This window comes from Citrus clementina, unplaced genomic scaffold (genome assembly GCF_000493195.1).
Source record: "Citrus clementina cultivar Clemenules unplaced genomic scaffold, Citrus_clementina_v1.0 scaffold_8, whole genome shotgun sequence".
NCBI lineage: Eukaryota > Viridiplantae > Streptophyta > Magnoliopsida > Sapindales > Rutaceae > Citrus > Citrus x clementina.
Genome location: NW_006262022.1, coordinates 4,039,296 through 4,063,370, shown reverse-complemented (window position 1 = coordinate 4,063,370; position 24,075 = coordinate 4,039,296). Strand labels below are relative to the sequence as shown.

At 37.6% G+C, this 24,075-nt stretch overlaps 2 protein-coding genes across 2 annotated transcripts; one reads left to right on the top strand and one right to left on the bottom strand.

Annotated features, from left to right (window-relative positions):
• Positions 1-4,150: 4,150 nt before the first annotated feature.
• LOC18035108 (LOB domain-containing protein 27) lies at positions 4,151-5,297 on the top strand. The gene is made up of 2 exons (XM_006423076.2): positions 4,151-5,003; positions 5,144-5,297. Exons 1-2 carry the CDS (start codon positions 4,282-4,284, stop codon positions 5,244-5,246), a joined length of 825 nt encoding a protein of 274 aa, XP_006423139.1. The 5' UTR covers positions 4,151-4,281; the 3' UTR covers positions 5,247-5,297.
• Positions 5,298-6,330: 1,033 nt separating this feature from the next.
• On the bottom strand, positions 6,331-23,902 carry LOC18035476. The gene is made up of 15 exons (XM_006423075.2): positions 23,430-23,902; positions 18,284-23,267; positions 18,016-18,204; positions 17,043-17,157; positions 15,586-16,642; positions 14,077-14,524; positions 13,665-13,718; positions 10,712-13,568; positions 10,469-10,582; positions 10,018-10,148; positions 9,475-9,567; positions 9,019-9,288; positions 8,247-8,913; positions 7,282-7,357; positions 6,331-7,206 (listed from the first exon to the last, which is right to left on the bottom strand). Exons 1-15 carry the CDS (start codon positions 23,738-23,740, stop codon positions 7,107-7,109), a joined length of 11,466 nt encoding a protein of 3,821 aa, XP_006423138.1. The 5' UTR covers positions 23,741-23,902; the 3' UTR covers positions 6,331-7,106.
• Positions 23,903-24,075: the final 173 nt, after the last annotated feature.

The following is a 24,075-nucleotide window of genomic DNA, read 5'->3' as shown; positions in this document are numbered from 1 at the left end:
AACTCATATACATGAGACTATTACTGATATTTACAAATCAGACTATTACTGGGACCAACTGACATCAATGCTAATGGAGCTCTGCCCAGATTTTAACCCTCACAAATATTCGAGGGATGTCTACTCCTCACTCATGGGTAAGGGAGAAGAGTACCTTCACTCAAATTAATTGAGGAAGGAAATACCCCCACAATGCTTTTGTGGGGGTTCGAACTGCTGCCCTCCAACTTGGAGGGCAGCAGCCCTGGCCACTCGGGCCACTGCCCGAGTGGTTAAAAAAAAAAAAAAAAAATAGTACTTACGTCAAGTAATATCATATTTTTCCATATATAATATCGGTTTCCTCTTAAGATTTATCGAACTTTTATTTTATCTAGTGCTATGTCGTATGAATTAATATGTTAATGAAGCACTTAACCATTAAGAAAGAAGATTACAAAAAGCCAAAAGTTAACCATGTACAAGAATATATGTGTATTGTTCTCAATCTAATTATCTTAAGACATATAGGAGTTTAAGTCAACAGTTTGTAAGAAAACTTAAGTACGCAAGAATAACAGAACATGGCCACAAAAACAAGAGCGGAAGTTTAGAATTGACCTCCAGTCATTGATGTGTTCTATGCGGTTGTTTGCTTCTTTCGAGCCTTCTTTAATCTCATAATGGTGTATTTTTTAGTTAAATTACATTGTCTCAGGGGGCAAACGATTGTTCACCATTTCCTTTATATTTCATCTTTCCATCAAAGATGAAATGATGAAAGTTATAATTAGTCATCATAGCAGCTGATAGCTGGCACTTGTTTCTCTAAACGTGGAAAAATTCAGCTCAATGAAATATTGGTCCACATACGGGAAACATTTTTTAGAAGACACCTCAACAGACAAGTGTTCAGCATTCTCCCACTTGATCCAGGCATTTCACTTGATTTGATATTTACATATATAATTTCTTTTAGACTTAAGACATATAATACATGAATCATAGAAATAGGTCCTCTAAGAACGAATATTATCTTTCATGTATTACAATGTATTATTTTTTCTTAAACATCAGCCACGTATGATAATTTAACTTAATGAATGAACCCATGTATATTCTAGGTCCAACACAGTTGACTTTCGATACAGAGGCAGCAAGAATCAAGGCCGTTATTGCAGACCATATATTATGACGTATACACATTACAAAGAATCAAGAACAAGTGACAATGAATTGGTTAGATGAGTCCCTCATTTATAGCACTCGAATATTTTCCTTTTATATCCTTGAATATGTTGTATAAATTGATTATTGAGCTGATGGAAGACAATAAGAGTTGAATTACAATTTTTATCACTATACTTAATTTTGTAATTGAAAAAGAAAAATTTGGAATTAATCGATATATTTCTCGAAACAAACAAATGGGAAATGAAAGATGGAACATAAATTGTGGATCAACTAAGCCCTCTCAAGGAATTTCACAAGAATAAGAAAGATAAATCTCATGTAAATACCATGGAATAAGGTTTGACCCTAATCATGGAGATTCCATAAATATTTCAATCCAAAAGTAGAGATAAAAACAATAGGGTTTTTTTAGAGATTGGATGCAATTACTAATTCATGATTTGACATGTACATAATGAACTACATTCTTGATTCTATGAGAATTTTTATGAAAGCCTTTCATGATTTGTTTCTCTTCAATAGAAGTTTTATTTTCTCAGAATATATCCTAATTTTTGGCCTAATTCCTTTTTTAATGATCGATTCAACCTTTGATAAAAAATATATATCTTGGTTATATTTCATCTCTTGAATTAGTTTAGTAATGAGCTTAACGGCCCTATTATTTTGCTGGAGAGAAGAATATATGATTAGTTTATCGAGAAATTTCCAAATGAACAATTTCAACGAAATTTTTTAATTTCTTATTTTACTATATATGTTCAACTCCATGTATTCTCCTATTTGTAGAGTGCATAAAATGTACAAAAATAGTTATATCAGAATTTATGTTATTCGTATTAACAACTATTATAGGGGAATGTTTTTATCCATTCTAACAATTTAATAATTATCTTTGCAGTTCCAAAATGTTTCAGTTGATGCTCCAATGTTCCAAAATGTTTCGATCGAGTTATTCACAACTCGAAAAGCACATCTTCAAATACTCGTTTCCATATCTTCTATCTCTTATTATTTTTCCCGAAACTCCCCTTCACATCCACTAAATGCGCTCATATTAAGCGTCTGTAAAACACAAAAGAAGCCGCATTTTAAAAGTGCAGTAGTATATTTTACTATCTCTTACAGTATAAATTTAATAGTTTTGAGGCTATTTTTGAAATTTTATTTTCTAAAAAGCATTATTCACTGTCAGATGTAGTTCTTTAATCAATCATTTAATTATCCAAGTGACATTGTTCAATTAATATTAAATTAAATTAATACTAGGTTAATTTGTGATATTCAGATTTCATGTAAAGTTTTTTTTTCCCATAAAATTTTTCATTAGTCACAAAGTTTTTGAGAGATTTATCACTCATGTAAACATAACAATTTTGTGTCCTTCAATTATATGACATATAGCATGAATACAAAATTAAAAACTTTAATCCCAAAAAAAATATCTGTTCATAACATTTTCTCATTACTTTTCTTAAAAAAAATTTCCTTCATTCTCGCAAACATTTTTTTTTACATAATATAAGTTATATATAGTCACTCCAAATATTAGGATTTTGATTAAAATATATAAAATTATTTTAAAATATTAGAGGAAACTAATTGCAACTATTACCCACAAATATCACCCTTCTATACTTAAGAGTGCCAAGAAAAGCAACTGCTTGCTAAGTTTGTAACAGGATTTCGGGATAACATGTACCAGTGCCAAGAAAAGCAAGTGATTGAGAAGTTTGTAACAGGATTTCGCACAAAATGTACTAAACTATTGCACGCAATGAGAGTAGGCAGCAGATTTTGGTAGAATTGAAAGAGAGGTCGCCAAACTGGAAAAATAAAACATAAAAAGATAAAAAAAAATGAAACTGGTTGTTTCAATCGTGTATGTCTTCACTACTTGCAAATACTTAATTATATTTTCTTTTTATTAACTTAAAATTCTTAATTTCTCTTTCCATTTTTCTCCTTCCTATCTATGCATTTACGTTGCTTATAGGTTAGAAGGTATGTGTATTATGATGTAATATCAATTTTACGGTTACAGGCAAAAGATAAATGAACAGATGATTAAGAGAAGAAAGAGTTATAAAGTTAATAGGATATGATCCTTGGTCAGAGTTGAAACATGCAAAATGAAACTTTATTTTTCCAAAACAATATAATGAAAACTAAAATCTAAATCAAGATGCTAGGTACATAAGCCCAAATGGTAAGATTTCTTTTAAGAATTTAATTTGCTTTTTATTAAAAAAAAAAGAGAGAGAGGGAAAAACGGTAGTTTTCTTTGACAAAGGTTATCAAAAATTTTTCTTAGGTTTTGTGAATTTTGGTTTTTATTGAAATTTTGGAGTGCTCTAGATTCAAAATCATTGTGGGAGTAGGTACATTTTAAAGTGGGAATTTTGAATATAGAGAGATTATAGTAGAAAGACGTGAGTTTGGCCTCCAATGGTAAGATTGCTTTATTTTATCACTATTTGAGTTTGAATTTAATCAAAATCCAAGAAAACTTTTATAAGATTGGTGCTTCTTTCTTTAATGAAATTAGATTTTAAGACTAATTTCTTGATTTCATATTTTTTAAAACAATTATTTATAACAACACAAATCACTATATATTTAGCACCATATTTTTCACCCCGACCGACCAAAGATGTTTTTAAAAAATTAGGAGTGAAAAATCTTTAGTTTCAAGCCACGTACGTGTAAACTCAAATACAAAAAAAGCAGGTTTTGATTGACCGTAAGTGGCCCAAGAAATGAGGACTCTGGCCAGAGTGCTAAAATTTGAACATTTGTCCTACCATTCGGTTATTCACAACTTGAAAAAAACATCTCCGAAATATTCGGTTGCCATATCTTCTATCTCTTTGCTTTTACTGAGTCTCTTCACATCCAGTAAATCCGCTCTTATTTAGACCCTTTCATATCCCACTTCAAACAAAGTGTGTTAACCATTTTGGTTTCAACTCACCATTTCACCATCACCATCACCATCACCGTAGTTCACTAATACCCTTTTTCTCCTTATGAAACACTCTCTGGCTTTCTTCTTCTTTCTTGACAATTTTGCACGTTCCATTACCATATCTGAATGCTTGAACGAACATGACCCTTAAGGCCAGCCAAGCCTGTGCTGCCTGCAAGTACCAAAGGAGGAGGTGCTCTTCTGATTGCCCGCTGGCACCCTACTTTCCCGCCGATCAACCCAGGTTGTTTCAAAATGCGCACAAGTTATTCGGAAGAAGCAACATCTTGAGCATCATAAAGCCCCTGGACGCCGAGCGGAGAGCGGAAGCAATGCGATCCATCATCTACGAGGCAAACATCCGCGACAGATACCCCGTTCACGGATGTTTGGGAGTCGTTTGTCAATTACAGTACCAAATTTGGCAGGTGGAGGCGGAGCTGCGCGCCGCGCAGGCACAACTTGACATGTACAGACAGATGTATTATCAACAACAGCTTTCGACTGTGGCGGCCGATGACGTGCCCTCGCAATTGGAACTGGGCATGGCGCTGCCTTATATTGATGCCCTTTCGCTCCTCCACAATAATAATACTAATGATGATGATGATGCAGTTGCTTCTTACTCCTACAACAGTTACAGTTCTCTCTACATGGATGCCAGAGACGTCTGGGTTGAAGACACGCATGCTGCGAACAACAACAATGGCAGTTCCATGGCCTTTCAATCCCAACTGGTTGCATCACAGCCGCTGGAAATCCAACAAGAGGTCGTCCGGGACTGTGATGAGATGCATCCGTTTTTCGATACCGTAGATGACAGACAGTCGTACGTAGATTCTAAGGAAGCTTACGAGTCAAGGTACTAAATAATAATTAATAGAAAATAATAATTGTCGATCAGTTGAATAAAGTGGTCTCTTGATTAATAAGATGATTTTTTTTTTTTTTAATTTTTCTCCCGAGATTCTGAGATTGACAAGAGAGTTTGTGTACTTGCAGTTCGGAAGAATCATTGAAAGACACAACACAATCTATTGAACATGTTGGAGAAAACGAATTGAAGACAGCCGCTGCGTGTTTTACACTTACAAGTGTTAATTGATCAACAAAGCCAAAGAAGATTAGTGCATTATATTTTCTTTTGTCTTAAGTCATAAATTACTAGCCTTTTTTTACTCTTTTTTTTTTTTTTTTTTCACATCCAAAGCATTTCATAGCCAAATGTAGCTCTTTAATCAATCATCCTCATATTCAAATTACAATTTATCGTTCGTTCAATAATATATTTTTCCTCAAAAACATTGATTATAACTATTGTTCAAGTTATAACTTTGAGAACCTATTTGCTAAACACATTCATTTGTTGATCAAAATAACTGCTTCACGCATCTTTTCTTCTATACAGTTTTTTTTTTTTTTCTTCAATGATTAAATTTTTAGTAATATACTTCAAAGTTGGGATATAAAATTTGTATAAGCTCATCATTACTTTAAAATGAAATAGTAACGTGATCTCTTCTAATGATGTAGGCTGTCAATATGAAATATCTTGATCTTTTAGCAACTATTGTTCTTTTATTTCACATACAGTTAATGTGACACTCTTGAAGATTTAGTTTATTTGTAGTTGAATATTAATTGCGTCAACTTGGTTATACGAGTAGATTGCTTTTCTACTAATGCTTTTCCAAGTCCTAGAGCATCCACATTTGTTAATTATATGTGGCTCATATTAAGAATGTTACACTCTTGATTGAGAAAATTTAGTAAATCAGCAACAATTCAAGATTGTTTGTATAAACAAAGTTGCAAGATTGTTTGTATAAACAAAGAGTCTGAGTTCGCATTTAACATTTCTGTCTCTCTTGCAAATTTGGCTTTGCCAGAAAAAGATGATCATAGTAGCACGGAATAGTTAATTTTGTGCATCCGCTGGTAAGAATTAATAGAGCATAAATCCTGATGGCCCGGCTTATAATTTATCATTGTAAAAGGCACCTTGCTTGACATTTAATAGTCAAATACCAAAGATAAAATATTGCAAAATTGAAATGTGTCAATTACTATTGTGTTTTGTAAACTATAGTGCACTGACAATAAATTCAATACACACACAAGCCTCCAGTCGTCTGCAATTACGCCATTACAACAAATTGTAATACGAAACTTGAAGCAAAGAGCCGAAGTGTTTGAAAAACATTATACAAATGAAAAATATTAGTTGCCCGTGTTACAAACTGAAAATGAAAATACATTTACAAAACTGGTAACATAGAACCAGATGAAGAAAAAAAATATTTACTGCAGAATATTGAGTACCTAATGAACCACTAAATTCTCCCAATGGACGTGTAACGCGCGACTTTCATTAGCAAACTGCTGGCTGAGTGCTGATGCAGTTTGACGAGCTTTGTAAATACAAACCACAAAGGTTGTGATGCAAGCCGAAAATTCACATGCAAGTACCTGAGATGGCTTTTTATCCCTCGATATTGAACGGGTTGAAACCTCCCAATAAGGTCCTCCCATTTGGACCAGCAGATGGGCATACTTTTATCGCATCTTCATAGGTTTCGCTTTTCAAGCTGCAGATAAGGCAAGAGAAGAGTCCCCGTGATCGTAGAATCATCTTAGATCCCCGAAGTAAGAGAGATCTATGTTGAAGGCTCACAAGAAAATGCATGGGGCCAGATTGAGCATGTACTTGGTAGCACCATTTCAAGCTCCTCATACTGATTCAAAGCAGATTCCTCATCAAAAATAGCCATTACAGCAATCTTCAAGCCAAAAGATGGGCTTCTGATGAAGACTTTCTTCCCCAAACAGGGAAAGAATTTCATACACAAGGTCTAGACAGTGAGTCAGATGAGTAACTGATGCACCTCTGACATGCTTGGCACGTATCTTGCATGCAATAACTCAAGATCACTGAATCTCTTAAGAATCCATAGGCTTTAGTTGATCAAATCCACGGCGTCCAACCTTCATACATGTTGCAAAGATTATCCACACTTGTGGCCTGCTTAAGCAGATGATCCACTTGCTCTGCAATGCTAAGATTTCTGAAACAAGTGGAAGGTTCACATCAGTACATAAATTATCCAAGCTGAATAACAACTTTTAAAGAAATCAGATACCTGTTCTCAACAATATCTCGACCGTCAAGTTTCATCTCAACCCGCCTTAGGACTGATATTGCATATGCATTTTTACCTGTACAACAAATAAAATGATGGTCAAAACTATCCGTATAATCAGGTTTGTAAACAGTGATCACAAAAAGCATACATGCAATCACAATAAACACAACCCTGAACAGACTGCAAAAACTGTTAACACATTCACTGAGATTCATTTTTTTTTAAAAAGAAAAAAACATTCAAGGGAGATGGAGAGGAGGTCGCATTCACACTCCCATCAAATATTATAATATGTCAATAAGAGAAGACCCTTAGTTTTATTGGCAAATCGAATAACCTTCAAAATAAAGCTAATTGAAGTAAATATTCATCAAATTACAATTAACAATAAATTGCCATTGTCTTTTTCCCTTTTGGTGTGGATAAGAAATATGACAACTACGATTAGCAATCAATAAGAGATCTATGAAAGGGTGAACGAGCTGTTCAAAAACACAAGGACAATATATGGAAAACACCACAAAGGGAACAGAAAGAGTGTATCTCGACTTGAAGATAAACACAATTCAAACCCGAAAAATCGTCTTTGATAAAAGTAAAAAACTCCCCTTTCTTTGGCAGCAGCTACTTGTTTTCCAAATAGGGGTGCCCTAGAAACCAAGTTTCATGTGGTGTGTAAAGGAAGTGTCTTTTCAATCTGCTCTTAGATTTTTAAATTTGAATGAGTAAAATGTTGATACACAATCCAGAAGACATACTATGCTTATGCTCCCTATTGACATGTAACAATAGTGTAAAAAAGGTTCATTAATTATCAGTCAGTTCAACAGCAAACCTTAGATTCCAAACTACATAAAATTTCACAGAGAAAGACCATTTTCTTCTCATCTTAAAAGTAAATAAATTATTTAAGAAATCGAACACTAATATGTGGTTCAAACAAAATAATATTTTTTACTTACCCCTGGCCACTCGGGAAACAGTATGTGTATTAGGAACATGATCTTCATTATTTTCCTCTTCAATACCAACTTTGTTTACTGAGGATACTTCATCTTTAACCCCAAACTTCACCTCTGAGTTGTTACCCAAAGGTTGCGAACTGCCAACAGCCACACTTACAGCTTCACCAGTTGGTGATTCCTGAGCTTTGAAATATTCAATTGGTTCATCAACAGTAAACTTGACAGAACCACTATCAGTGTTGTTCACCTCAGTGCGCTTAGACACTGACTGCCCAGAGTCTGAGATTTCTTGAAAATCATTTTGAGAAGATGGAATGAAATTTGAATGAAATGCTTCCTCACCCTGATTAAGCCCATGTGGATGCTGTCCCGTCAATTCAACTGGGTTGTTAGAGCTATCTGGAAGACTTGCTTCACCTGAGGTAATGGCAGACTCTGAGCTGCTACTATAGATGCTATCAGGAGGAGAAATCCATCCTTTATCTTGCAAAGATATCCCAGAAACACCAAGAAAATCATCTTTGATGCTCCCACTATCAGATCCAGAGAAAGCCTCTCTCCCTTTTTCATCAAATTGACTACTATCAGCAGCAGTAAGATCTGACCTTGACAAGCTAACTCCTTGTGATTTTACCTCTTGGCTTTCCCCTAGTCCTTCAAGAGCCTAATAACAAGAGAGAGAAAGAGACTTGTTAGTTTTACCATTTCACCATTATTCACAGTATACCACATAAAAATGCCATGATATATCTCAAAGATGGAGATTTACTTTATGAAGATTGCCAGCATGGAGACTTGCGGTTCGTGCAAGCCTTGTTAGCATTGAATAAAGTCCCTTAACAGAAGACATAAGAGATGGTAGTAAAGGCTTTAAGAGCTGGCATGCATCCCTAACTCTTAAACAATAGGACTGGTATATGGCTTGTCCATGAATAGGAGACACTTCCATCTTGGTCTCTCTTTCACTGGTGATAGCATCACTCATGGCAGCTACATCTTTTGACAAAACAGAGTCAAGAGGAAGAAGGACAGCATTTGCCTGCGCAAAAATTTACAGAAACAGAAGATACAGCTTTCAATCTAGAATGAAGCTATATTGTCTACAATTTGAAAATAAGTTATTAAAAGTGTAAAGGTCGGAAAGTGCGTCCCAGAGCCACACAAAAGCCTATTTAAATAGGAATGCACACATCTAATAACATGTGAGCCCAGAGAAAAGGAAAACCTTAGAAAGGTCTTCCATAAGAGAATGGTGTATTGCTGCAGCTTCCTTTCCCAAACTGTGAACGTCATGCAGATCTTCAGTTATTGCCAAAACCTAAAGAGAAAGGAAAACAGCATTAGCTATATGAAAATATAAAATTAAGAAAAAGAGAAATATTTCTTTTCCAAATATTTTTTGAGATATAATTCGTTATGGGCCATTAAACTACCCTCAACCCTCCCCAATATGAAAAAGGAACAAAGAATCCCACCGTAAAACTGGAACCCAAGAAAGGGAAAATCACAGCAAATTATAGTGGCAAAGTGACACATGCCCAAATACCAGGGAATATAAAGGAAACTGCTGTGAATATTTATGAATCACCACATATATATCAAACAAGATCTACAATAAGCACTCATACACACAATATTAAATAAATAATTGGTGAGGCTAAATAGTTTTGAATTCAGGAAACTGGTATTGACCGATGAGAATTACCAGCAGGCACCCTCAAATCTTTCAAAAATAAAAGAATGAAAAGTTTGGAACTATAGAGCATACTTCTTCAAGCATGGAACCAGATTCGGAAGTCAAAGCAGTATGGACCCTTGATACACGACCAAAAGCAGTTAGGGCAGCACTGGCTTCATATGCGCAATCCCTCATTGTCAGAACAGTGCTTTGTAAATCACCTGCAATAAATGAGAATGCATAACAACAGTGATTTTTTGCTCAGAAACAAAACAAGTATATTAGATATAGGAAATTAAGATAGAGGAGGGACAAGAAGTTCACAAAAGAAAGGATAAAAATCCTAAACCCAAAAACTACAAGTACTATAAATCATAAATTCTATCAGATGATATTACACCCTAGCTGCTTCCCATTTAATCAAAATAAAGCAGAAAGACAATAGTGAATATATACAAGCAATATAAAAGTGTGTGCCTATGTTTCAAAAACATGAAATCATATGCACATCTTCACATGCATAAGTTAACGAAGAACGTACCTGAAGCTGACTTTGCTTTCAGAGAAGCAATGCAAAGTTCATTAGTAGCAGAATATAAGCCATTAGAAGCAGCTTCCATGCTGCTTTGCGCCAGTTTCCACTCTTGCTCAGCACCTAATACAAGAACCGTACGACTATGAATTCCACAATATGAAACAAAGATTGCATATAATGATAAAAATAGTAGTAATAATAAAAATTAACAAAAAAAACAATTATATATTGAGGAAATGGCAGACTCACAGGTAAATGAATGATAAGCAACCTCCAATTTTGTTACTGCATTCAGGTAAACCTGCTGCCATGATCTCGCATCAACGCCAACTCTTGCAGGATAAACCTCCCCTGGAGTCCGGAAAACACCATCTCTTGATGCTTCAAAATCCAATACTGACATGCATATGTTAACAATTTTTGAAGCTTTTTCTCTAGCTTCCCATAATAATTGTCGTCGCCTCATCAGATGGTCATGAAATTCAGGAGGAATTCCGGAAGTCTTGGTTGAAGAATTTCCAGCTGCACTGGAATTTGGCCCCCCACAAGCCCATCCCATGGCTCTCTCAAGCTGCCCTTCGGCTGTGAGAGAAGACCGTTCGCAAGCTTGCAGGCTTTCGACTGACCTAGCTATTTTTGTCACAGAAGACTGTAAAGTTTCAAGCAACTTAGGTCTGCTGAGATTTAGAATAATCGGGTATATGTCATCATCACTAGAGAAATATTTCTGAAAAGTGATCCTGCTGTTGTATGAGGGGGTCAAGGTAGCATCATGCATCCATTCCATTTGGACAATCTCTAAGCTAGTCTTGTGAAGAGCCTCTCTGAACTCATTCACCTGCCTTTTCATGAGGGAAGCCGCTGATCTTGCTGCTCTAGCTGTTTCATGAGCATTGCAGTACTCCGCAAGCATTAGTTGGACTCTTCTCACAGCCCCAGTATCCTTTTTGGCATCATCGGCAGTAAGTTCCTTTGTCGACTCGGTCAACTTCTTCAAATGCTCAATTTCTTTATCTAGAAAAGCCAATATAATTGGAGCAACTCGTTCTTTGAGGTACAGACCAACATGTTCCTGAAGTTGGACTTCAAGCTTTTTCTTCACAACATTGAAGAGCTGATCAAATCCTAAATTTTGATCCACAGAGGCAGCAACATCATGTACACAAGAATCAAGAAAAGAATCAATTATACCCATTTTCCAAATAAAAAAGGAATGGCCATTCGACAGGCTGCCAAAATTCCAGATGCACTCAGATATTGAGCGCCCAGAATTGATCAAATCTGCTAATTTAGGAGTCCCATATGGGATAGAACCAACAGACTCACAGAATGAGGCCAATGTTTTATCAACTGATTCCAACTCCATGAAGGGTTTAACTAGTATGGCCAATAGCGCTTTGCTTCTCAAAATATGTGGCTCCCTAAACTCTTCAGCACTAATTACAGATTGAAAATGGCGTTCAGAAGAAACCAAGGCATTTCTAATGTCAGCTTCTTGCTTCATGAGAGAGGAACTGCGCATGTCCCTCTGATTCCAAGTTTGGTGGAGTTCATTCAGTTCTGCCTTACAAGCTTCTTCTTGGGAGGCAAGCTCCTCTGCCTCTTCCCAAGATAGATGATCCCTACCCTTCACAGCAGCTTCTTCAAGAGCCAATTGCTGCTCAGTGATAAGGCCAACCTTAACAAAGTAGCTCTGCTCCAGTTCAACCAAGGATGCCCTCTCTAATTCAACCTCAACGAGCTGCTCCAATGTTGTATCAATGGACCCCCTTATTTGTGATACTAATCCAAATGCATCCATAACTTCTGAATTGAACGAAATAGTGGATCTCATTACATCTGGTAGAACAACTTCAGTCATTTGCCCAACCAAGGTCTTACAGGCAAGTAAACTGGTTTTGAAGATTGAAGCCCAATTTCTTTCAAAATGATAATTTATATCAGCATCATTATCATATATATCCCTGCCAATTGACTGCCAGAGTTCATTGACAAATCCAGCGACAAGTATGCACTTCTCTACTTGCTCGTCAAACTCACAGAAAAGAGTTCCAAAATCTAATTGCATCCTATTGTTTCCCTTTGTTCCTCCAGCAGAGTCACTAAAAATGTCGAGCACCCTACACTTGACCTCATCGTACAAGTGAGTTACAGCTATATTCAGAACAGATAATAACTTCTCCTTGTTCTCATCCCGCTTTCCACGCAACCCTGCATCCTTTCTCCCATCATTTTTCAGTTGTCCAGACTGATAAGAAGAACTAACATCTTCTTTTCTCACAAGACCAGCAGACTTCATGTATTTCATGAAAGCTGATAGAAAACGATCCTTAGCTTTTGATTCAGTCTCTGAGCCAATAGAGTTCACTAACTCAGCGCACTCTTTTTCAACTTTTTCAATCTCAACCCCATATTTTTCTACTTTAAGACGGAGATCATCATGATTCTGTTTTATAGAATCATGATTATCCCCGTGTATTCTCACAATCAGTTCGGCAGCCTGTCTTCTGGCAAGAGAGAGGATATCAACAGAAGGAGCATTAGCAGATAGTTGAAGAACTTGTGCCCAGCCATGCACAGCACTGGTTGTAAGGTAATTTAGAGGTAGTATTCTTTGCAAAGCCAAAGAATATGCTTGTAGAGCAATAAAGACAGATGAAAGTCCATGATCCAATTCAGCTATTAGCTGAGAAACATCCTTATCTATGTCGTGGCATTGTACTTGCGTGGGCTCAGGAACTATCGTAAATGGAACCCCAGCCACCAGAACAGCAGATGTAAGAGAAAAAGCATCCATTGAGCCACTCAGCTTTATGCAGCTATTTATTTCCGGGATTAGGTTTCCTCGTAAAGCATCAAGGATCCTTCCACGTTGTTCCATCCAAGTTGTTGCCTCTTGAGCTTTCTCAGTTACCACTGCCTTTGCTTGTGCAAATTCTCGAGCCTGAACTTCAAATGATGCACGAATTTTCTCCGCGTTGCAATTTGCTTCAGCAACCATTGACTTAGCGGACGTCTCATGCAGAACAAGATTAGATCTCTCTTGGTCAGCGCGATAGAAAAGTGCAGAGGCAAGCTCATATTGACTTAGAACATCAGCGAACCTCTGAAAAATAGATTCAAGTGAACAAAAATCTTCCAGTCTACCAAAACTAAAAGCTTACATGCAGCCAAAAGAAATGCAGGCAGTAAATCTATTTACCTTGAGAGCTAATTCCACAGCTGGTAAGGTAGCCAATAAAAGATCATGATGCTCCTGATCAAAATCAGAAATTTAGAAGAGATCAAGCATTATTTATACCTCCAAATAATTTTCAGATAAAGTAATCACAATTAAAAATTAATTCAATTATTGTACACATAGAAAGGAAAACCAGACTGGCCAACAAGCCAATTTGAAGGAAGACAGACTTTCTGGACAATACAAGATACAAAACAATGCAATACAATCTATCACAAAAATATTATACTAGTTAAGAGACCCCCTGTTACTGGCCACCTTGGTAAGGAACTGAAAAGATACAGGCAATTAAATGTCCAGGCAGTATCAAGGATCAGATTGTATCATCCTTTGAAACAAGGCATATATAAGCAAGTTCAACAATGAAATATACCTGTAAGGGAACACGAATTTCTTGCACCCTAGATGCAAATAAACTCAAGCTGACCGCCAACTCCATGCCCTTTCTTTCTTCACCACCAATCGCTGCATCATCATGAAAATCTCCTCGTGTCCATTCTATGAGGGGATCCCACACAAAAACCTCCAGTAACATCAAGAGTATGTCCTTGTTTTTCCTCAGAACACTGACCACTGCTTCACAGTTTGCTCTAAAAGTACCTTCTATGCCAGTCAACCCTAAAGCAGCTTCAATTGTCTGGGTAAGACGGAAGGGAACAATTTCTGGAACTTTTAGCCTTTGGCCTTTATCAAAACACACATTGTAGTCAATATGTACTATGTCCCCACTAGAGAAATCCAGAAGAATGTTATCCAAGTGTCTATCCCCCAAACCCAGAATGTGCCCCACCATACTCATGGCTGCAACACTTTCAGAGTACCTACAAGAGTTGAACAATTCATACTTGAAACTATCAAATGGATAATATGCAAATAAATCAAAAAAGATCATCACAACAACAGCATGCAAATATCTAGAAGACTTCCTGCCTGAAACTTTCAAATGAATGGCAGGCAGGTAGATAAAACAAGATCATCGTTACAACAGAAGTAATAAATCATCCAGCATGCCCAGCGGTCAAGTCAGTGAAGATAATTAAGCTCCACCCATTAATTTACACCAGGCACTTACATCGAAACAAAATAACATACTGAGCAATACAATTTGTCTGTACATGTCAGGTGTAGCTCGATATACCATACATACGCATATCAAACTGGGTTTCCAAATTTGTGATTGTATATCAGTACAGAGAAAAAAGAGCATAACCATAATTGAGATGGAAATAAGCAATTGATATCCAAGAAAAGGTCAGGAAACAGCCAAGTTACATAATTTGTGACCCGGATACTAAGCTTCTGACAGTATATAATTTCAAGCAACTCCGTGACTGAAACTAATTACATCTCTTCAAACAGATCAGAAAACATGCATGCACATGCTAATGAGCTAAAAGTGGTACGTGTCACCTAAGTACACATCAAATTCATTAATGAAGTTAAACTGAAAATTGTAAAGAAGGAAAACTAATGATTGTTGCAGAGAGACAAAAAGAAGATACGAGAAATGAAAGGGAAGGACTGCAAGTATGAGAAGTTCGAGGCATCAGCAAGTCATCTAAAATAAATTTGGCCAATGCAGCCACAAGAGTTAATCAATAGTAGACAGAGAAAAAGTGAAGATACCCAAAGAAGACATGGCTCAAGGTAAAGAAAAGAAGCATGGTGGCACCAAATAGAGAGGAAAAGCTTTAGAATAAAGCTGGAAAGAAAAGTGTTAAATACTCAAAAATGTTGGAACAAAAGATAGTCAAGTTGCAAAAGCCACTGAAGCCTTTAAGTAATTAACAGTTAGATGATTTGAAACAGGTACATAAGTACATGCACTGAAGCTTGATAACGAAAAACTAAAGAACCTTTTGAGGTTCCTTAAAATGAGTACCTCTTCAATTTCAAGCTGAAGGCTTTAAATCCTTCACTCGCACACCAAATTTCTTGATGAAGAAGCTGCCTAGGAACTTCCTTCATCAGATCAAGTAGAACTTTACGCTTTACATCATGAGGCCAGTCTCTTCGAGAAATTACTCTTCTGATGCCTTTCTCCTTGAGCGCTGGTATGATCTTGCCATAAAACATATCACTTGGCCGAGGAACAGGTGGGGGTACTGAACTTTTTGCATTTCCAGCACCTATTGCAGAAAATTGAGCAAGCTGAGCACGATGTTGCCACGACTTAAAGACACTGTATATACTTATTACATTGTCAACCCACTGGATAAGACCGGCACGACCACTGATTGGAGTCACAGAATAATAGCGAATGCCAAGTGAATGACTTCGAGTTGCTGGAGATGAACGCAAAAAACTATTTACAGCTTGCAGCAACTGCATGATTCTGGCATCAAGGCGGAGATCTTCACGCCCTTTTAATAGATAAGTATATTTCTTACCATCTGAGCCCAGTATGACAAGTTTCTTAGGTTTTGTTTTTGTTGATAAGATAGAAACTTCTTCAGAGAAAGAGGCAATCGTTACAATTCCCCGAAGAGTTGCAGTGAGACCTCCATCAGATTCAGATGTTGCAACTTGCTTCTCAAAACCAGGCATGGGTACATCAGAAGATGATAATAGAGACAGTTGAGGGGCAACTTCACTTAAAGAAACTGATGACTTTCTCTGATGGGATGCCAAGGATGCAGCAATGTTATCAAATGGTCGCCAAACGTCCCCAAGGGCAGCAGCAGATGCTGGAGGAGTCTTAAAATTCAAGATGGCTGACTTCAGTTGTTCTCCAAACTCTTCATGGAACCATATTTCATGAGGTGTTTCAGGTTTCCAAGATGTTGAAGCTAAACGACGTTCCAGTGCCACAACAATGGGAGCCATCATGGCCGAGTATTTAGCTGCATTTATCTTCTTCTTCTCACTCTGACTAAGAGTGGCATTCTCTGCAATCCGTGCAGCTTCCTCTTTTAGCACATTTATACGCCTCATCACGTCTGATAGAAAATTATGAAGATACAGCATCAGAACTGCAAATCTAATGTACTCATAATAGAACAAAACTGACAAGAAAAAATGAAACTCCATGGATGCTTGTAGCAGTTAAGGAAATAGATGAATCATGACCTTGCATAGTTGCAAATCATAATGTAGCTGTGTAACAATGACATCCCAATACATATTTTCTCATGCCATGAAGAGTCCATGTGAATACAACAGTTCTTAGTTTAAATTGAGGTTTGCATGTAAGACAATGGTGTTCGTTTCAAACTCACATGAAAGCCATCTGAAGTACAGAGTAAATCCACTAAAATTTTAATACAACACAAAAGTGAACAATCAAACAAATTAGCGAAAATGAAAATAAAAAGCTTGTATTTGGTGAGCTATGGTTACCTGCATGAAGATCCTGAAGTGTGCTGAGCCACAGCTCCTCCCAGAGAACAGTCAAATTTCCCAGCTCGTTTATCATGAGCTCGACATCCTGGATTAATCTTGGGTAAAGCTCTCTCTGCATGCAGCACAACAAATTTTGATCACCTCATGTACAACTAAGACAATGCAAATTATAATTTAAAAGAGCTAAATTCATAAGCACCTTCAGCAAAAACTGAATACCATGAGTAAAAGCTGAGTAGAAAGACTCAGAAATCAAAGAAGAGATTCATGCAATTTAAATACGCTGACAAGCATTAGCCTATTTCCAAATAAGCCAAGACACACTCAAAAATTCTTTTGTAATATTCACAACACCAAACAGAGATGGGTTTTGCTCTCCACACTCTCAAGGCTAAGAAGAAAAGCACAATGCAAAAGATGATAAATTTATATGGAAAAGGTGTACAAATATATTCTCATACAAACTAATCTATAGATCGTAATTTATGGAAGCACAAATCTTAATCGTAATCAAAATTTTCCAGGTCAAAAGATGATCAAGAGCTTCATCATCAGAGCGAGCAACAAAATCAAGATTTTGAGGGTAATGGCTCTTTTAAAAACAGCTACAAGGTGAAATTTCTATTATAGTAGTTAAGTTATCACTTGATTCAAAAGTTTAAGCTATTAGGTAAGCCCAGCAATGGAATTTTGAGTCCAAAACTCCCTCCTAGGAGCACTTGCACATGAACTAAAGACAACAGACACAAACTTAACAATAAAGAAAGACACAATTAATTATTTATAGTCACTGAGGAGATTCACCACTTGGTCAAACTGGCTCTAAACTCATGTCAAGTTATTAATTGACCCAAAAGCTTAAGCTATCAGGTAAGGACCCAAGAATACTATTTAAGCTCTGACAATCAGAACTGTCATTGATGTTTTAAACGCAAAACAGTCATGAAATTATGAAAGCAATTTCCTTTACCAGACAGCCAAGTATATGCTGAAGCTCCTCTGATGGCCTCTCTTCATAAGCATTTACATCAACTAGTGTAGGGTACACTATACACCATGGAGAAAGCTTGGCCAACATAATCAGTAAGCCTTCTAATTGCTTCCGGACCACTTGCTCAGGATGAGTACTCAACCGGGCAAACAATTGGGGTGTCACTTCCTACAAAAAAAGATTTGAATCATAATCTCATCAACTTATCTCCTGGACCAAAAAAAAGAAAATCTAAGAAGATTATCACCTGCCATGCCAGCAAAGGAATCTTAGAAAGAGCACGTTCAAGCGTATCTTTTAACTCCACTCCATAATTGAGAAGAATGTGTAGGACATACAATGTGGCCCTCAAAATATAACTGCCTGTTTTCTGTTTCAATGACTCACAATCAGCACCAGATAACTGACCATTGCAATGCTTCACAGATGAATATGATAGGTACTTTATAAAACCATGAGCTGAATGCCCAAAGAGAGATACTCTTCTTCTCCTCAAAGACCACCAAACATCAACCAAGTTATCAACTATCGATAACATGTCAGTTTCTTCTAGGCTGACATCAGCATGTACAAAGCAAACCTTCAACTGAGAAGCTACAGTAGCAGAAAGGCATTCGCCATTGGAGTTTTCTGCACTGGGTGCCCCTGCTGCAGATTCAATTATATTGACCACTTGCTGCTTCAAAGCCTTAATAGCATTGTCATTTCTTAAATTTTCTACAGAATCAAGCCAAACACTCTGCTCATCCGCATCATATTTTAAGCCTTTTTCATATCCCTTATTCTGATAAAACTGCACAATCACGGATTCCACTCTTGCAACCTCATCGTCAGTCAACTTGAATCTTTCTGGCATAACTTCTGGAGAAAGCATAGGAGAAAAAGAGTATGAACGATTGAAAGTTTCATTTGGTGTAAGAAGAGCATTTCTGGCCTGATCAAAACACCAAGATGCATATGAAATCCACGACTTGCCCATTGTGGGACAAAGATGAGTAGACAATTTAGCAGCTGTTCCCACTATTTCCTCGATAACAAACCCAGCATTCAATCTAGAGCTTAGGTTTTCATCATTGAAGGGAGTATCACTGGCAAGCAAAGATACATCAGCCATTTTAATATCTGCATGCATTTTGAGAACTATATTTTCCAAATTCAAATCAGGATAATCCCGTCTGAGCCAACTTGAGAGCTTTAAGCAAGCCTTGGCCTTCAAAAATCCATCATTAGAATTAGCAACTATTGATTCAGAAGAAAGCATCAAAGGATGCACAAATGACCAGAGATTTGTAAAAGCATCTTCGTACTTGTTTTCAGCATACATAAGCAGGATTTCCTCATACTTCAAATTTGAAAGTAGGAGCTTATGGCATCCCTCATCCGAGCAACTGAATATGTGATCTCTTAGATAGTTGTTCAGATGATTTGCCATCATCATGTTTCTTTGTTTACGAGCTAAACTTGAAAGATTCATACAGAGCTTGAAAGTAACAGGAGAAGATGGTGCAATAGCTCTATAAACACGGAGAACTTTTAGCCATGGATTACAATCTTGATGGGCACTATTAATTAAAGTCTGCATTGATTGGATATATGAACTTAAAATTGACTGATGTTGTTTGTATTTGGCTTGATTGCCTCTTAGCTTCTGGCTTTCTTCAAAAGCAAAGATGCAGTGTAACTGGGTGGCATGTGCCGCTGCCTCTGATAAACCATTAAGAGGTAATGCAGATGATATTTCATCCAGCATTGCCTTAGCCTTCTGTAGTTCAGGCGGCACTTTATCCACCTTCCCCTCGTTCAAAAGTAGCAATGCCTGTAAAAGCATTTGATCACTCCTTTGCAAGGCTAGTTTGGGATCGAGTGTAAGTTCACAACTACTTTTTGGAGTCAGATCAAGGAATGCCCAAGCTGCCTGAAAATCACCCTCATCAAAACGAGCCAAGGCATGAATTGCATTCATTTCATTCCCTGCCGCTGTTAAAGCACCAGAATAATTCTTCCCCACATGCTTGGCACGAAGTGTTTGCAACTCCAATAGCCAAACCTCTAGAGACTTCCAATCAGATACTGCAGTATAACTTTCAATGATACGAGCAATAGCAAATTGTACACCACCAGATCCCATCATACTAAGCGATTCCTCAGTCTGTAATAAGTGAGCAAAGTGAGCAGCTGCCTTCTCATACTGGCCGTCTGCCTGATATACAAGCCCAGTGATCCATGAAAAAGGACCCAGGATTCCATTTTGATTTAGGGACTGGTGCTCATCCACAAGCAAGGAAGAGAAAGTCATTGAAACCCATTTTTGTAGCCCGATCAAAGCCTCTGCTTGGTGACACTTGCACAGAGCCAACGCCATATGACGTACAACATTTAATATGTCTCCTGAATATCTAGCCCTTACATTATGGAGGTTCTCAGTCACCTGTCCCCTAGTCTTGTCCTTCAAAGCCGAAGATACAAGATTTCTAAGTTCCTGCAGACGCAAAGTACAGTACTGAATTGTAGCGTCATGACATTGTAGAGCCAATCCCGCATTCATCATCGGATCACATATGCGGGAAAACCACTCCTCACAGACTTTCTTGTTAGCCCGAAAAAACATTGAACTTTGGCGATTAGCTGGTGGTAAAATGGCAGATCCCTCATAGGCATTGTATACATTTTTCTTTAGAGCCTCAACAAAGTCTAATAGTAATCTCATTGGTAGCAAGTGAGTACCAGAAGAACCTATTATACTTAAGTTTCCATCAATTTGCTCACTATCAAGTTGCAACACATGCGCAATATCCAAAAGCATTCTTTCGAGTGCGGCAAAAGTTTGTGTGGGCCCACCCAGATTAGTTCGAAGACGCATAGCAATGCAATATCTAGCTGCCTCCTGTACAGCCCACCAGGCACCAGCCAGATTATTAACTGAGAACATTCTTTCCAGAATATCCTCATCCACTTTTACATCCAACCAGGGGTCATTTATACCTATGTTTCCAGTTTCCTCAAGCTGACTCAAAACATAGTCTTTTGAACCTCTGCAGCTATGAATCAGCCGCTGGATCCAAGAAGAAAGAGGTGCCTTCCATCTTTGTGAAATGTAGCTCAGAATAGAAACAAGTTGTTGTGAGTGAAGTTGCCAACGTAGCTGCTTCAAGGCAAATACTTGCTTCCAGTGCAATTTGGAACCATTGCTTAACAAAAGAGTACCAGGCCTACCCGTGACATATATGCCAGAGTCACTAAGACCAAATGCGAACATCATAGTAGGGAAGAAATGAGAAAGCAGCCTGATAAATGCATTCTTTATGTCAACGTCTGGATCACCAAGTCTTTCCAGGACCACTTCAGCTATGGAATAAAAGCAAATGGGATGTATCAGTCTCGCTTGCAGAAGCAGCTCCAAGACTAATGCAACATATGACCTCACTTTTGGTTCCCTGTCAGATGCAGCTTCCAAAACTGAGAGAACCAAATTTTCAGGAATACCAACATATCCAGATGGTTCATAGAAATAAGCATTTTGGTTCAAATTCTCATAAATAGAAATAAAATTTTCACAGGAACTTTTAACCCATTCAAGAGCTGCTATTTTAAGTGTGAGAGGAGAAGAAACGTGGAGAGCTTTAACAAGTAGCGGCTTATGCTTCCTCATATCCTCAACAATCAGACCTGAAAGCTGTTCCCTGAAACTGTCACAATTAAGGACTATTTCAGATGCAACATCCACTGGAGCTTTCTTGCTGCCGTGACTTATTGAGGAGATTTTGCTCAAGAATTCAACAGCAGATAGCCTCTCCAGTGTCTTGAAAACATGGACTTGCAACTCCACAGAGGCCTGAATAGGTGATTCAAAAGGATTTACTTTCTCCATTATGAACAACACCAACTTTTCTGACCTCCTGAGATATAAGGAGGCAATGTCTGGTTGACCAATCAAACTGCTACCCCCACCCACAAAAACACAGGTTAAAATTACTTTCAGATCAAATTTAATAAATGCAAACAACTCATGTTTTGAATAGGATTTAAAATCTGTGACACCATCAACCTCATCTCTGTGACCCAATGCTTTTCCAAGCAGACCCTTCAACAACTGTAGCTCTTCAACTAATGAGGTTATTGCCTGTTGAACAACTTCATTATTACTATGTTGAAGCAAGAAAATGTAAGTAGCCGCAGAACTCCCTGTTACTAAGTGATTTGGATGCAAACGCAAGCGAGATATTGGTGCATCAAATTGAAGTATCTTTTGCACAGATGATGGAAGCAGACCAAGCTTTTGCAAAGATAATAACTGAAGATTAGTTTTTAAAACCCCATGAATTTGAAAGGAGGTAATTTTCCCCATTCTGAGGGGTTGGGTCTTGCTATCCATTTGTAAGCTTTCAAATAAAATATCCACCACAAGGGGATAGAAAGTAGAAAACCTTTCACATAAAATTTCTGCCAACAGAGTCAAGCACTTCCATGAATCCTCAATCCATTTTGACCAGCCAAACTTCCGGCCCACCATAGATAAACATCCCAACAACCGAGGAAGCATTTTTGTGATCGGTTCAATAATTTGTTCAAGAAGATTCATTTCAAGCAACCCAGAAGCAGTTGACTGGAGTACTGTTGAAAAACAAGAAAGCAGTGCAAGCAACCTTCGAAATTGTTGAGGTGTCCCATGACTCCCATCCTGAAGCAACACATCCATGTCATCCAAGAACTTGGACAGAAGTCCCAAAGAGAATTGCAAGCTACCCACCCAGTGTTTCTGAAATTGCAAAAAACTGTCCATAATAACACGTCTATCTGATTCAGCAAGATCCGGTACCAAAGCCCAGCCAAGAAGCAGATCAACAATGTCAAGGAAATGAGGCTGGAAGACTCTAGAAAACTTCAACGAGATCAAAGTTAAAACACCCAGAAGCCGATGTAATAAACTCAAGGAGGTTCTTTCATCCTCAAGAAGTTCCTGGCATGCTTTGAGGATTGATAAAGCATATCTCTCAAGCCCACCAACATCCCCCACACTAAGAAACTCACGTAGTCCTTCCAATGCCACTTCTGTGGTCCCATCTCCAGCACTGACATTGCTAAGCAAGGGCAAAGCCCAACCAATAAACCGCTCCACCATACTTCCAAGCATAACATGGTTCTGCCTACCATTTGATCCTAAAGGTATAGAACACACAACTGCACAGAGCGCCCCATAGGCAATTGCCGCAGACTGCCTCACTGCATATGATCTGCCCCAAAATCCTCAATTTTAATACTCACAATTTAATACTAAAAAAATTTAAAATACAATCATTCATTCGTAAGTAAATTCAAAATTCTCTTCCACATAAAGTTATCATTCTAATTAATTAAAAAATGAAAATTCAAATCAAAATTAGAGATAAGAGTACTTGTCGTTGAGAAGTTGAGAGAAGCCTTGGGAGAGGAACGAAGCGGAGTGCGTGACGAGAACGGAGTTCTGAGGGAAGAGAATCGCGCGGTGGAGTGAGCTGATGGCGCCAAGCCGAGCCGAGTCATCGTTTTCCGAGTTGGAGCCGCCGGTGTTCGCAGCAGTTGCTGTTGTGGCTGCCGCTGCTGCTGTTGTCGTTTTGGATTGTGCTGCTGTCGTCGTTGAAGAAGAAGAAACGGCGTCGTCTTTGGGAAGAGCAACGGAGAGTAGCGCCGCTAGTTGTTGTTGCTGGTGGTGTAATCCTTGCATCATTGTCTTGGTTTCGCATCTCTTTGCTTTCAGCTCTTCGCTTTAACTTGTTTTGTTCAGTCGAGTAGAGTTTAGTCTCTGCTTTCTGTCGAACATGACTTTTGCTGTGACACTGGTTTGTGTTTCTGTCTGATACTTTAAATGAACGACGGAGTTATGTTGCCAAAAAGCATATTTGAGGAAATTTTTTTTCTTTCAATATTGTTTTCCATGAATAAAAGAATAAATTAAAAAAGATAAAACCAAATTTTGAGAACAATTGTTCATAAGAGCCTATAATTTATACAATTTGAAGAAAAAATATCATATATTCTAGAATAGGAATGTAATACTATTCT

Coding starts and splice junctions, on each gene's coding strand:
- LOC18035108 (XM_006423076.2), top strand. CDS start 4,282: ATGACCCTTAAGGCCAGCCAAGCCTGTGCTGCCTGCAAGTACCAAAGG. Junction 5,004..5,143: donor AAGGAAGCTTACGAGTCAAG/GTACTAAATAAT, acceptor GTGTACTTGCAG/TTCGGAAGAATCATTGAAAG.
- LOC18035476 (XM_006423075.2), bottom strand. CDS start 23,740: ATGATGCAAGGATTACACCACCAGCAACAACAACTAGCGGCGCTACTC. Junction 7,358..8,246: donor TGTTTCCCGAGTGGCCAGGG/GTAAGTAAAAAA, acceptor TTTGTTGTACAG/GTAAAAATGCATATGCAATA. Junction 7,207..7,281: donor CGAGATATTGTTGAGAACAG/GTATCTGATTTC, acceptor CACTTGTTTCAG/AAATCTTAGCATTGCAGAGC.